Source organism: Megalops cyprinoides, chromosome 1 (assembly GCF_013368585.1).
Source record: "Megalops cyprinoides isolate fMegCyp1 chromosome 1, fMegCyp1.pri, whole genome shotgun sequence".
Taxonomy (NCBI): domain Eukaryota; kingdom Metazoa; phylum Chordata; class Actinopteri; order Elopiformes; family Megalopidae; genus Megalops; species Megalops cyprinoides.
Window position 1 is genome coordinate 70528481 of NC_050583.1, and position 14850 is coordinate 70543330.

Consider the following 14850-nt stretch of genomic DNA (forward strand, 5'->3'; position numbering starts at 1 on the left):
TCCAGTTCTCCAGGTATACATCATGTAGAAAGGTCTCCTCACTACAACCTTTAAATTTCCTCCTGTGAGTAAACAGACACAAGTTCAATGAACCTCTTGGCTAGTTAAAGCTCAGTTATTGTCTTCAGAGCCGCTATACTCTGTCCAGGAAAGGCCAGGGTTAGAGTATTTTCAGCATGTTGTTTCATCAAGGTAACACTAACATACAACTGGGAACTGTCTAACAAACCACTAGTCTGCATTAGCTGTTGGAGTTTGAGTTGTTTTCAGAGGCCATAAGGAAAGCTTGTGATGGTAATACAGTAGTCCTTCACCAGCCTCAGCCTGATGTTGTTGAGTTAGCCTGTAGCTGATAATGAATAATTAACTCTTCTTTCTTTCGCTGGATTTTTGTTTGTTGGAAGGTCACGTTACAGATGGAAAAAATCTGACATTTATGTGGTTGTTATTTCTGTCTTTACATTTCAAAAACCTGCAATTTCATAAGGGTGTGTAGACTTTTTATGTCCACTGTAAATCGGTATTGTTGAGGGCTTGAGTCTATAGAAAACTGGTGTTACGAGGAAGTGATCCCTGTTAGATCACCTAAATTCCTCTAACGTACACATCAAGGTTTTGGACTTTAAACAAAAACATTAACATTGTCAACACTGGGAGTATGTGATGTTGTGATTAATGATTTTCATAACTACTTAGCTAGCAATTTAGATATAAGCTACATTTGAGATTGCCAACAAGAATGTCTCCTGATTCATAAACAATTTTGAAATCCCTTTCTGCAGTGTTTCCTTCTATTTTATTTGTTTCAAGAAATCCTTGTGTGTAGAAGTGAACTTTTTGATTCAGTGATTTGTGGCACCTCCTTTAGTAGTGGGTGCTGAAGAGCAGCATGCTAATGTCAACCAACTCACCTTACTCTGGTGAAGCAGAGCCAACATCTCACTGCAACAAACTGCTGGTCATAGTTAGCTAATGACACAGCCCAAACTGAAATATGCAAAGTGGGCTATAGTGTTCAGTTTGGAACCCATTAGTATAACAGAGCTACGTCACTGTCATTTGACTACTCATAACTCAGTTGGTAAAGGTTCATCCATTCAGTGTTCTCTGACAATTATCACATAACTGCAAGTGATAGTAATAACTTCTTGGTAAAACCATAGGTTCAGCCATAATTTACATTATTCAGCTGAAAATGGATCCTTTTTCACTTTTTGAGCATTGAAATAAATTGGTAACATTAACGCACTAGTGTCTTCACTGTCAGTAAGCTGAGCTCTATTTGAAGAAAATGTGAATATTAAAAGCAAATCATGGAAATATTCATGTCATCTTTTTTGTGGCATACATCTGATAAGTGCCTTTAATTAACTGTCAGAATTTGTTATGGGGTTTCTTTTCATGAATGATGTTTGTTGTAGGTCTCATCACAGAGAGATGGTTGCACCTGCATCCACCTCCCATGACAATGATGTGTCTAGGTATGGATTGCAGGTGAGTGCCGCCCTGTCTGCACCTGTCTTGTGTTCACATTCGGTATATCAGCAGATCCTCAAAGGTATGATGAAACACAATGACCTGCGTTAGTTCCCGACCCACCACTCTCATGCATCCATATGTGCTATGTAACCAATCCATTCTGAGATTTAACTTTTACAACATGGAAACTTATCATACATATCATAGTAATTTACCAAAATGAGATTGATCCTTAGGTATTTGAATTGATTCATCTATTTCCCTTTTTAGAGGTCTCTGTTGTCAGTTACAGTTTCTGCACTTCCTTATGTTTTACCTCTCAGCTCCCTGCCAGTGGACAATATCCTGAAGTACGTCCTTTGGTTCTACTGGGGAGCCATTCCATGGATGAGGAAAGTATTCAGCATTCTCAGAAATCAGACAGGAAGACCAAGTCCAGATATCCCAACCACTCTTTACACAAAGAGCGAATTCACAGGCGCCAGGACACCAATCACACAAAGTAAGGTTCTGTCCTGCACTCCATGTACAATGTGTAATAGCTGTGTGATACACATTTTGCTGCTATACAAATGAATAAAAATTGTTTCTGTTATTACTACATTTGGTCACATTTGGAATTTTGGTCACTTTTTTATAATTCAGGAAGTGAACATGGTGCACTATGATAGTGAGTGAATATGGGAAGTTTGCACTATTTAGTACAAGAGTACTGAAGTTTTGAGGATGATGCATTCATGTCACCTTCCTCCCCTCATCATCAAGTAGCTAAAAAATCAGGACAACGCAGAGGGATTCAGCTGAAGCTGAATCTAGCTGAAGCTAGCGAAAGTCCACCTGATCAGCATGTGCATTGTATATTATATATGTGTATTATACAATACGCATATGTATAATATACATATACATATATAATAGAGCAATGCGGGGGGAACTTCCTGACAAATCAGATACCACCATCTCCTCCGGGCATTGTGGGATCTTTGGTTTAGAAAACCGTTGGCTATCACAGCTAGGTTTGCTAGTGGAAGACACAGTAGCAAAGACGACGACAGTTGGTAGTTAGCTAGCTAACAAATAACCGTAATCATTATAAAATGGTTAAGTACTGTCTCCCAGACTGCAGCCACCGTACATGTGAACGACTGAAGATTTTTCAGGTTTCCGAAATGTCCCACGGCATAGTTTTACATTATGGAAACCGTGAAGGTTATCTTTGTAAGCACACCATCATGGATGTCTATCAAATGTAGCATTTTCACTCAAGTCGAGTGCCCAAATCTACATGTGTAAGCAGAATGATCTTTTTGCTTAAACATCAAGGTGTTTCTGACTGTGTAGATACTTTTGTCCATATAATGTATTTGGCCACACCTGTTTTTCAGGGTTTGGGCTAGGCCCCTTATCTCCAGTGAAAGGCAATCTTAATGCTTCAGCATGCCAAGACATTTTGGACAATGCTATGCTTCCAACTTTGTGGCAACAGTTTGGGGAAGGCCCTTTTCTATTCCAACATGACTGTGCCCCAGTGCACAAAGCAAGGACTATAAAGACATGGTTTGATGAGTTCGGTGTGGAAGAACTTGACTGGCCCGTACAGAGCCCTGACCTCAACCCCATCGAGCACCTTTGGGATGAACTGGAACGGAGATTGCGAGCCAGGCCTTCTCGTCCAACATCAGTGCCTGACCTCATAAATGCTCTACAGAATGAATGGGCACAAATTCCCACAGAAACACTCCAAAATCTTGTGGAAAGCCTTCCAAGAAGAGTGGAAGCTGTTATAGTTGCAAAAGGGGGACCAACTCCATATTAAAGTATATGTATTTGAATACAATGTCATTACAGTGTAATGGTCAGGCATCCGAATACTTTTGTCCATATAGTGTATGTCTCAAAGGCTACGGGCATTTTTCATCATTCAAAATCGTGGGCTAACAATCAGTCCACTTAGCAAGCTCGATGGGTGATGATGTGGTAACCTGACTTTGCTAGCTAGCTAGCTGGTTAGCTATGCTACCAAACGTTACACTGGCCTACACTCACTGACACCCTGTAGGTCTTATCCCTCGTGCTTGCCATGACCAAACCGGTGATATCGCCTTCAAAACAACTGAATTCCTCTACAAGCCCTGATTATAATGGTTTTTGCCCCGACTTCGGGTCTCATCCTTAAAGAAGAGGGGAATGTGGCTAAGCGACACCATGCCGCGAAAACACAAAAAACACATCTAAAATGGGAAAGAACGGTTGTGCGATTGACTGTACAAATATATTTAACAAGGAATCGGAGCTCTCTTTTTACAGACTGCCGAAAGCTAAAGAAAAGAGAAGCAAATGGATTGCTGCAATTCTCAGAAACACCTGGAATCCAGGCACCGAAATGTGGATTTGCGGTTGCCATTAAGGATAAGGATGTTTTTATTGTCATTCCAGAACATGTTGTACATGAAAGGGAACAATATTTTTTTAAATGTTAAATCGCTGTTTCTTCAAAGCTAAAATTAGCTAGAATTTTTCCAATTTAGTTTTCTAATCGCACCGGTTTTAGCATACGTGCTAAATGGCTAATCGCACCGGTGTGACTATGCACAAAAGGGTTAAAAGTTTCTTCAAAATATGTTGAAATTTTGTTTATTATTAGCAGAGGTGGACACCCCGGCATCAGAAAGTAAGGATGTACTCACACTAGGCAATCCGTACCATGCCCGAGCATGTTTGACCCCCGAAGTCCAGTTCGTTTGACTAATGTGATCGCTCGTGCACAATTTTTTAAAAACAATGAAGTTCTTTCCATCTGAGAAGAGGTACCATCATTTACATTTAAATCAGTTCCAGGGGATATATTAACCTGTAGTGGAAAGTTTATACACTATTATGTGTGCATTACATTATGCAGTATACGGCACGTTGTAAAATGTTTTCAGCAACACCGTAGACATTCACAGCAGCCCTTATTCACCATCAAGATAGGAAAGAAAAGGTTCCCAAATCTGAAAAAATCTCTTGGGCTTCCTGGCAGTTTCATATCTGATTTTCTCCATGTGCAGCTCACTGCTAAATTCAGTCAGCCAAGTCTCAAACTTTGGTACAGACTCTGTATTCCAAACCATCAAGATTGCTTTTTTGGCTATTGTCATCCCATATTATATTGTCTGGATTTGGTGATAACTGAAGGTCTCTAAGTGTGGTGACCAGCCTTGGATGGCAGTGATAGGGTCAGGAGGGAAGTCAACCTTATATACCCTGGAGTACAATCTGAACATCTCAGACCAGAAGTTATGTAGTTTAGGGTAGAACCAAAATAAATGAGCTAGCGTTCCATCATTAGATTTACACTTAACACACAAGGGTGACACTGAGGGCTATAAGGAGCACAATTTGGTTTGCGAGTAGTGTAGTCTATGTATGACTTAATATTCGGTTAACTGAAAGTGTGAACTGATGGAACATGTCCTGATCCCCTCGAGGACTTCAGACCATGTGTCCTCAGAGATCTCTACTCCTAGATCTTTCTCCCAAACCTCCTTCAGGTGTTGTGTTGATGGGACCAGAGATCCCTGAAAAAAGTTACAAACCTAGACACAATACCCCTTGTATCAGGATGTAAGGTCATAGATAGAGGTCCCCAGGGCGTTTATATTCTTCAAAATTAGGGATAATTGTCTTAACATAGTTACGTATTTGTAAATATCGAAAGAAATGAGATGGTGGTAGTCCAAATTTTAATCTAAGGTGGGTAAATGAAGCAAATGTTTTTTTCAATGTACAGGTTGCCTATAGTTACAATACCTTTTCCTTTCTATGATAAGAAAGCCTGGTCTGTCGGTGAAGGGAGGGATTCGTGATTAAAAGCAACAGGTGTCAGAGTGCTCGTTTGAGGAAGTTTGAAAGCTTTCCTGATATGCGGTACGCATCTAGTGTGATCGCTAACCTTGCCCGAGCACAGAACTCGAACATGACATCAATGATGTGACCGTCCCATTTAACAAATATATCCGTTATAGCAACAGTTAGCTGGATATCTGTTAGTTACATGCCCAGTCATAATAATTCCTTTAAACCATCATTTGATTAGCTAGCTGACTTCCTTAAATATAACAAGCTGGCTACCTCCAAAATTATCTTTGATTGGTTAGTTCTGTAGATCTATACCTAAAAATAACTCTGTGGATCCCCACATTAGCGTGATTACTAGCAAGTGACATAAAACTAACCATACTTTACATGGTGATGTAAGCATTGCTGTTGTCAGGGCCTTAGTCAGAGTATCATGAATGAAGCAGCCAACCTATTTAAGTAGCTGGTCTTCAACAATCGTTCAGATAGGTAGCCTGTTAGCTAACTAGCTGTGTTTGTCAAATCTATTGCTAGATGTTAGCTCCCCAGCCAGTTAGCATCGATTATGCAATGCAGCGATTGTCAGTTAATCGTGCTGCATGTATATGAAGATTTTTACGGAGGCAGCTGACGTTGAGGAAGAAACTTGGAGCTTTACTCACCAACTACAATTCACATTCATCAGTAAGGTGAGAACCAGACCCCTTATTAACCCAAATATTCTCGAATGAATTGAAAGGTGTACTATCCAAGTAGTAATACAAGATGTTTGTTGTTGTAATGATGACAGTAGCGCACACACAAGTAGTAGCCCTAACTGGTTAACATTATTTACTGGTTAACATAGCTAACATTATTTTGATTAGGCTACTGCAATCTGACACAAATCTGACACAAAATATTGGTTTGTCCCTGCATAATGCATGAATGCATAATGACTGAAATGTCAGCTGCCACCGTAAAAATCTTCTTATATGTGCAGCACCATTAACTGAAAATCGCTGTGGTGCATAATCGATAAATCTATAAGGCATGTGAGAGGGCTGTGTGTCACTGTGCCCAAAATGACCCCAAATAAGCCACAAATAAGTACAATCATGAACTCCATTGTGCTGTGTGAGAGTGCTTTTCTTCAACACGAAAAGCTGCATCGTGATGAAATATGCGTGCTAGGGCCCGGAACGTTTAGCGGTTGCCAGTGGGGGAGTGGGGAGGGGGGACAATCGTGCTTGAGTACGGTACAAGGCAACCGGGCCTAGTGTGAGTACACCATAAGTCTATATTATCATATAATGGCATGAACTGTATATCCAGATAAGTTACCAAACTCCTTAATAAGTTCGAACAAAGGATCTGAAAAGAAGAGGAGAACATCATTGGTGTATAGGGAGATACGATGTTTTGCCCCTCCCATTCTCCCAGGGAGAATGTGAGGCTTGTTTCCTATGCTTACTGCCTGTGATTCCATAGCAGTTGCGAATAGTAGTGGGTTTAGTGGGCACCCCTGACATGTACCATGATGGAGGGGAAAGGGGGGTTACCTATCACCATTGGTAAGAACTGAGGCAGTGGGGCAAAGGTACAACATCTCAACCCATGTTGAAAAGTTTTGTCCTAATCCAAGTTCTTTAATCGTAGACAATATGTATTTCCACTCTAACTGATCAAATGCCTTGTGCGGATCCAAGGCCAGAATGGCTGTTGTCATGTTTTTTTTTGTAATGTTCATCACCCTAAGTATGTTAAAGAAAATCTCCCAGGGATGAAACCAGTTTGGTCTTCTTGTATAATAGAGTAATCGAGTGAATGGATTTGTTTAGCCCAGGGGTCGGCAACCTGCGGCTCTCTAGCCCCTCTCTAGTGGCTCCCTAGCTTTGTCAAAAAAAAATATGGAAATGAGTAACAATAGCTATGGATTCAAAATCCAAAAAAGAGAATTTAATAGTGCGTGGACAGATTTGTTTGCTTTCACCACCACTACTGCTGGCTTACCGGAATGTTTGTTCTCTGGACTCAAACTAGGCCAGCATAGCTATGTATAGCAACTCCATTTCTTAGTAAGCTTACACATGCCAGTAGATTTTTTTCTCCATTACACAATTAATCAGTTTTGTGTTTTGTTGGAAATGGCATCCCCAATAAAGTGTCAGCTGTTTTCTTTATTGTAGTAGTTCTGTAATTTCATAAATTCTCCAAAATATTGCATTATTGTAATGGAAATGCAAAGCTAAAGTACCAAATAATCATAAATAGCCTAATGCAGCCACCTTGTGCTAAAACATATGAATGAATGCTCACTTAGACCTATTAGTAATTAGGGGTGGGAAAAAAATCGATTCATGATATATCGCGATTTTTTATAGCACAATACTAAATATCTATACTTCTTCCCAGAATCGATACTTTCTGTGACGTCATATGCGTAATAGTGGCGCTGCACTGCTGTATTGCTTTCACTGAAAAATGTGAGCCAAGAGTGGCCGAGAATTCCACCAGGCACTTCTAAACGCTTCGGCTGCTGAATACTGTGACATGAATAAAAACAGTGCCAGAAAAATCGCAATAATCAATACTATCGAATCGCAATACTTGTAGAATCGCAATATATCGGAATCGTAATATGAATCGAACTGGCACCAAAGTATCGTGGTATTTAAAGGGCTCAAATATTTTTTGCAGCTCCAGGCAGATATTTTTTTTTCTTCTGGCCCAAAAAGGAGAACAACATCCCTCTTACCAAGATGTACCATAGTTCACCCTTCCTCAAATGGAGAGACTGCCAATGTAAGATTCAGCCTCCAGCGGGGATGAAAATATCTTCTGTGTCTCGCTGTGACAGTGCTGTCACTACAGTTGAGTATGCGCTCTGACTGCACACTGGGCGCACCTCCGATGGCCTCGTGGCAAGCCATCCCACCACTGACACCATTTGTAGCGAAGGGCGAGAGCAGTTTGGTACCCCGTAGACCCCGGTTCAAGGCCGGGTGGGGTGACTGCTCTCACTCTTCGCTACACTCGCCATGAGTAAGGATAGAGGAAGCCGGATACTTCTGGTGGAAAATTGGGGAAGATGCTGATGCTGGGTTCTGAGTGCATGCCGGGAATAATATCTCAGCTTTGACATCTTGGCCATCATGATGCACGGTTTGTCCATTGAACGGGAACCAATACGGTTTGCCCGGTCCACCTTTATTCTGTAAGGGAAATTAGCTTCCCCCAGTAGTGCAGGCAGTAGCTCCAACACATAGCACGTGGGGTTACCCTGCTCAATATTTTCAGTGATACAGGGTGTGTTGGTGGCTAGTCCTGTTTTCACTCCGGACGGAAAAGCCTCCAAAACATTGAACCGAGCATTCATAGAAGAGCCAAATTTTTTTTATAGCCTGTAGGATGATTGTAGGCAACGCACCTTGTCCACAGATTTAGGAGCTTCGGTCTGGGTAGTTTTGTTAGCCATGCTAGTGTGACTGCTAGCGCTAGCTTTGGCTAGGCTGGCATCTGGTGAACCGTCACTCACGGCTGCTGTAGGCGAACTCTTTTTGATGCCTTTTTTGACTTAATCTTTCTTATCAGTTAAGTAGTTGTTTTAATCCATTTTATGTGAAAGAAACACAAAGTTTTTTTTTTTTTTATCTCTTTTACTAATTAGGGTGGAGGAGCTAATTAAAAGTGCGTCCTACTCCAAGCTGCTCCACAGCTCACATTTATATTTTGGAAAAGTATGCTTTTCAGTTTAAAAAAAAATAACAAGCTAAGATCTAACTAGTCTCTCTGGGTTCTCTCTTCTGGAAAAAAATGATGTCCCCTGGGGCAGGAGCATAGTAGGGAGAGCTTTTACATATTAAAAATGTAGCACAATAACTGTAATTAAAAATTGCAATTGATATGGGTGTAGTAATACCCTGCTGAATGAGGCCATAACTCAATGTGCTGTGCACAACCATTGCAATCCGCATAGGAAAATGTGACAATCCAGTAATGGGTCTAGCACAAGGCTGTTGTAAGGTGATAAAGTCATTGTTTTCCGTACCCTTGAAGAGTTCGCATAACCTTTTGGTCTGTGTTGAAGACTTTGTAATAATGATAGACCAGGGGCTTTTCTAGTTATTGAAAAGATCTGGGACTAAGTCAAGTTTGCCTGGGGCTTGTCTTTTTTTTTTAAAGGGAGATCGGCATCAGTAGGTTGGGGAGGTTATATCTACCTTTATAATAAATAAATATTATCACACCTTCGGACGCTGCAAGTCAAGTTCTGCTCTGTTACACAGTCTGTTTTCATGCTATAAACACCTCCTTTTTCAGGGTGAAAATATTTGGGGCTAGGCTTAAAATATACAGTGGCCGTAGCCACTGTGATAGACATTGTTAACTGTAGATATATAGTCTTATGTCAGACGTAGACTCTGCCAGCATAGAGAAATTTACCAAGAAGTCAGAACACTTATAAGTGGAACTGAGACTCCCGATTAGCTCAGTTGTTAATGCACTAGCCTTCCTTGCAAGCTGAACTCTGGGGTCCGGGTTTGATTCCAGCCGTCAATCGATGATGACTAGGAGTCCGCATCAGTAGGACAGATTGGCTTTGCTACATCAGGGATAGGGGTGAGAATGTCAGCAGGGGTTGCTGACCTCACTGCTCTCATGAACGCTACAATTAGTTGGGCACTTATGAGTTGCTCAGTTGACAGCAGAAGAATACTTGTCCTCCAAAGAATGTCCACTCCATTGTAGTGTGCTGTGCTGTGTTGGGTTGTAGTGGTAAGACAAGCCTATGCTCCATAAAAGGAAAAAAAAACATTTTAAATGTTGGATTAAGTAGCACTTTGGGTTTCCATCTATCTGTGTGTCAAATCTTACAATGATTGGTATGTCGGATGAAGTAATGCAGCATTACATGAATGGCAACATGGTGTGCTAATAATTACAAAAATTATAATGCTGTTTTTGATGTGATATGGTGCAATGTGGGATGGATGGTTGTTGGAAACATGCCTCTAAAGTCACAGCATCACAGCTTAGTAATGAAAGCAAAATTGCATCTGTTAAATTCATGAAGATCACTTTACAAACTGAAAACCTAACAAAGACTGGGAATAACAATCTTATATGTAAATAGTTGCTGTCGCCAAGTAGTCCGTACATGATAATGCTGAACTCATTCATTCCCAAACACTGGGTGGCCACCTACCTTTTTGCCTCAGTACAGCCTGAAATCTTTGGGTCATGGACTCATGTTGAAAGCGCAGCACAGGGATTCGGTCCTATGTCAACTTCAGTTCTCCCCATAGCTGTTTCGAAATTAGCTGGTGGTGAGATCTGGTGACTGTGGATGCCCCTGCAGTAAGGTGAATTTGTTACAGGCAAGACAATGCATTAAAAATAAAATACAATACAAGCAGATATGACTGTTCAAGGGTTAAACAAATGATACTTACACAAACAACATGCAACAAGTATTTGCAATGCAATTTACAGTTAGGATTCCTGAGATCTTTTGTTTGATATCAGTCAAGGCGTTGAGAGTAGAAAGTTTGATTTTAACTGGCAATTCATTCCAGAACCAGGAGTAATAATAAAACTGGCTCTTCTTTCCAGCTTTTCTTCAGACAATAGGTACCTTGAAGTAGAATCATTTAGTAGACCTTAGGTTATGTGTGCTTTATGTAGATAAAAACTTTCATCTTACATATGTAGGCAATTTGCCCTGGATGGCCTTACAGATTAACAAATATCAGTTTTGCTTCCTATGTATAGCAAGGGATGTCAAATTTACCAAATTGTACAAGTACAATGACAGCCTGAAATCTCAGGGTAGCATGATAAAGGGGGTTGAGTTTAGACAAAGCTGATGGACAAGCAATTTGATAAATGGTATCATCATAATCTGTCTGAGGCAGGAATAATCCTTCAACCAGCCGTTTACTTGATGACATTGAAAAGCATGGCTTTAATCTGTATAAAAAGCCCAATGTGAACTTGAATTTCTTGGCAAGAGTTTCAGTGTGCTGTCAATGTGCATTTATATGTTTCAACAAACTCAATACCAGTACTGTTGGGGTTTTAGTCTTGCTTGCATTTAAAAGCAGAAGGTGGATACCCCGCTGCCAAGGGATGCACCTGTTCAGATGGCAGCGATGTTCAGATATCCTGTGGCACTCAAATGTTGCTCTACCCCTATCAAGGGATCCAATGGGTGCCGCTGCCACCACCACCCCACAGGATGGGTCTTTGGACTCATACATTTTTCCCCATACCCTGGTCCTCCTATCAGCATGAAAACAGCAGTATCTAGGATTCATCAGATCAGACAATGTTCTTCCAACTTCTTGGTTTTCACTGCCAGGAGTGAAACGCAGTTGGCTGCCATACCCTACCTGTGAAAGTTACAACCAGTTGTGCATTCCGATATAGCTCTTGGCATTACTGTTGTACTCAGTTGTTAATTGAGTGACTGTAGCCTGTCTGTTAGGAGTTGTGTCGGCCTCCATTACTCTCTTTCATCACCACAAGAATATCATTGGCTAGATGTTTTTTAGGTGTTGAATCATTTTCGATATACCATTGACATTGTCTAGCATGAAAACCCCAGCAGAGTTACTATTTCTCTACATACTCCCACAAGTGTGTCCAGTGCCCACTACTATGCTGCATTCAGAGACACTTAAATCATTTGTCTTGCCCCTTCTCACTCTGAATTGTACACACACAAAGGTACCTGCCTACCTGCTTTAAATGGTGTTGTCTGAACATGTGATGCTGTCACTGATTAAGAAGTCTGTTGCATGGAAAGGACAGTTGTATCTAATGATGTGGCCACTTAGTGTATATACATGCATAAATTGAAATACTTAATAAATGTAAACAGCAATAAATCACTGGGATCATAATCGTTATTCAGTTTTCATCCCATACCTCATCTACTTGCTATTTTAGAATGGCCCACATTCTGAGCCAATGTCTTGCCAATTGAAGCCACTGGGGACATCAGATAATTGCTTTTTAAAAAGCTATGCTTTGTACAGTTGTGTAGAGTGTTGAATTTTAGTTTGACTCACCTAAGGTATTTGTTTTCCCTTTGTCTTGGGCATATCTAAAATGAGATGACAATTAAGTGGGTCATCGTGAGCACATAATAAAATTATTATTTAAGTTCTTACAATTTACAATTGGCTGTTGGTTTACTATCACCACAGTGTAATCTACACCTCACAGATATTGTTTCTAGCTATTGTGGCTATGTGTGTATAAGTATCAGGGATTGTGTGTCTGTGAAACTTTGTGTAAAAGCATCCTCTCCCCCTCCTCCAAGGTTTATGTCTGGAGATGAACTGGAGAGGAAGAGAAAGGAGATGATGGATTTTGCCCGACAGCGCGATGAAGAGCGGGTGAGCAATGTGCAAAGGTACCGGCACCAGGAAGAGCAAGAGAAGGAGAGGGACAGGAAGGGCAGTCAGCATGCTGGCTTCATCCAGTAAGTCTTACTACTGAACACACTGTCACAATGTTCAATTATACATATTGTGGTGTCGTAGCTTTTATTAACACTGACAGTTACAGCATGGCTGTTTATGCTTTATTGCCAGTTGCTGCCGTTTTGCTGCCAGTTCAGTTTGTCTGATATTGAATGAATGTTGTTAGGTTTTTAGGGGATGACTTCCAGTGGACTAATCTCTTCTGTATCACTCTGCAGTGACATGAAGCTAGAGAGTGCTGCCACTTCTTCTCTAGAAGACCGAGTGAAGAGGAACATTCACTCTCTGCAGAGAACATCTGCTGCATTGGAGAAAAACTTCATGAACAGATAGCTCAGAGTGAGAGAGTGACACAGAAAGACAGACCAGATTTCAACTTGCATATCAGTGAAACCACCAACCGCCACTCTCTGGTCACAGTTAACTGTCCTATAGCTGCACCACAGCCAGCCACCAAGATACCTTGCTCACTTTCCCCAAACATAATTGGTACCAGGGCAGATGCCCATTATTGTAACGTAATAGTGCATTTCATGCCTACCCGGCCAGCTCAGTGTGCGCATAGCAGTGTATCCTGAACAAAAGATGACATTTATAGCCTCACAGTTATACCGCTCTTTTGCCATCATATTCCTTTATCATATAGGGCTCCCAAGTACAGTCGTTAGGGTGTGTGCCGTGAACTCATGCCAAGATGTACACACTTGTATCAATCTCAGCGGTGTCAACAACCAATGATTACCAGGAGCCCACAGCAGCGGAACAATTTGTCTTCTTTCCACCATGGATGGGGTAGATACACATAGGCAGGGGTTGTCCATCTCACCACTCTCAGACTTCCATGATGATTTATTAGACACCTGCGAGTTGCATAGATGATGTCAATGGAATAACACCTATCGTCTGATTTGTGTCCACTCTGCTGTAATGTGCTGTATGACTTGCAGTATGAAAAATAGCTGTTGTCTGTGCACATGTATAAGCGTAACGGAGGATTCATCTTGCCTCAGTGCACAAGCAGAGGTTGCCACAGTCTGCTACAGTAAACAGTTGGTGTAATAGGTAATAGATAAATAGATACGTGAAAGGAAAAAAGCCTAAAATAAATGTTCATTAATCATATTCAAGTTAATTTTCTCTTGACTTCTCTTTGGTTATCTTTTTATTATATTTTATTGTTTTCTGAAAGATGTTTTTGGTAATTCCCAGATGTAATTTGATATTTTACAATTAAACAGAATTCAGTCCGTTTCCCACAGCTGTGCATGATCTGTAATTGGTGCCTTAAGTAACCCAGTTCACATCAAGCGTATCAAATTAGTACGTTTGTGCAGATTGAATAATGATGAGACTCTGTCTTCAGCAAATACAACACAAACGGACACCTTTTAATGCAAACCGCAGACGAATGTGCCACAAACAACAAGTACAGGGAGTAATGGGTTTTTGGAGTAATGGGTATTGGAAAAACCACAGGGTTTTAAATATGTAAACGTGTAAAATATGAGAAATCATAAGTCTTGCACAGTCAAGTAATTATAATTATTCTCAATTAATTAATTCACTATATGCTGACGTTGAAAATTTGGGGAAAACCTGAAAACATGAATAGTGTGAGTGGAAAGTTTTGGTAGAATAGAAGAATTTTGAGCAACACCATGACAACACTCACCTCACCACACATGTACAGTTCCCTGTTAGAATATAGTTTAGACTTATTCACAACCACCCATGCTCATGTTTCTCCTTTATTTTGTTGTTTTAAGGCACCAAACGTGTACAGAAGGAGATATTGATACATCTGAATATACAGCTGAACATATGTACATATGACCTCCTATATTGTAAAATAAAGCAAAAAATGAAATTTTAACCTGGCTACCACCAGGCCACTCCCTTTCCCTCCCACTTCCCTTTTCCCTCCACTCTGTTCTTTTGACATTAGGCCTACTCATTGACCATTTGAAATAACAGTAACTGGCCGTAAACTTCCAAAAGAGCTAGAACACATGTTTAGGTCATGCAAGATCCTAATGGCTTGCGTTCATCTAATAAGCAT

General features: G+C 40.6%; 1 protein-coding gene across 1 annotated transcript in view; it reads left to right on the forward strand.

Moving 5' to 3' along the window:
- Positions 1 to 14218, forward strand: part of cwc25 (CWC25 spliceosome associated protein homolog) — a 43400-nt gene extending 29182 nt beyond the window's left edge. Inside the window, exons 6-9 of the mRNA XM_036534466.1 lie at positions 1422 to 1494; positions 1803 to 1981; positions 12629 to 12790; positions 13010 to 14218. Of these exons, the coding sequence (XP_036390359.1) occupies positions 1422 to 1494; positions 1803 to 1981; positions 12629 to 12790; positions 13010 to 13124 (529 nt within the window). The 3' untranslated portion in view covers positions 13125 to 14218. The remainder of the gene's footprint in view (positions 1 to 1421; positions 1495 to 1802; positions 1982 to 12628; positions 12791 to 13009) is intronic.
- Positions 14219 to 14850: the final 632 nt, after the last annotated feature.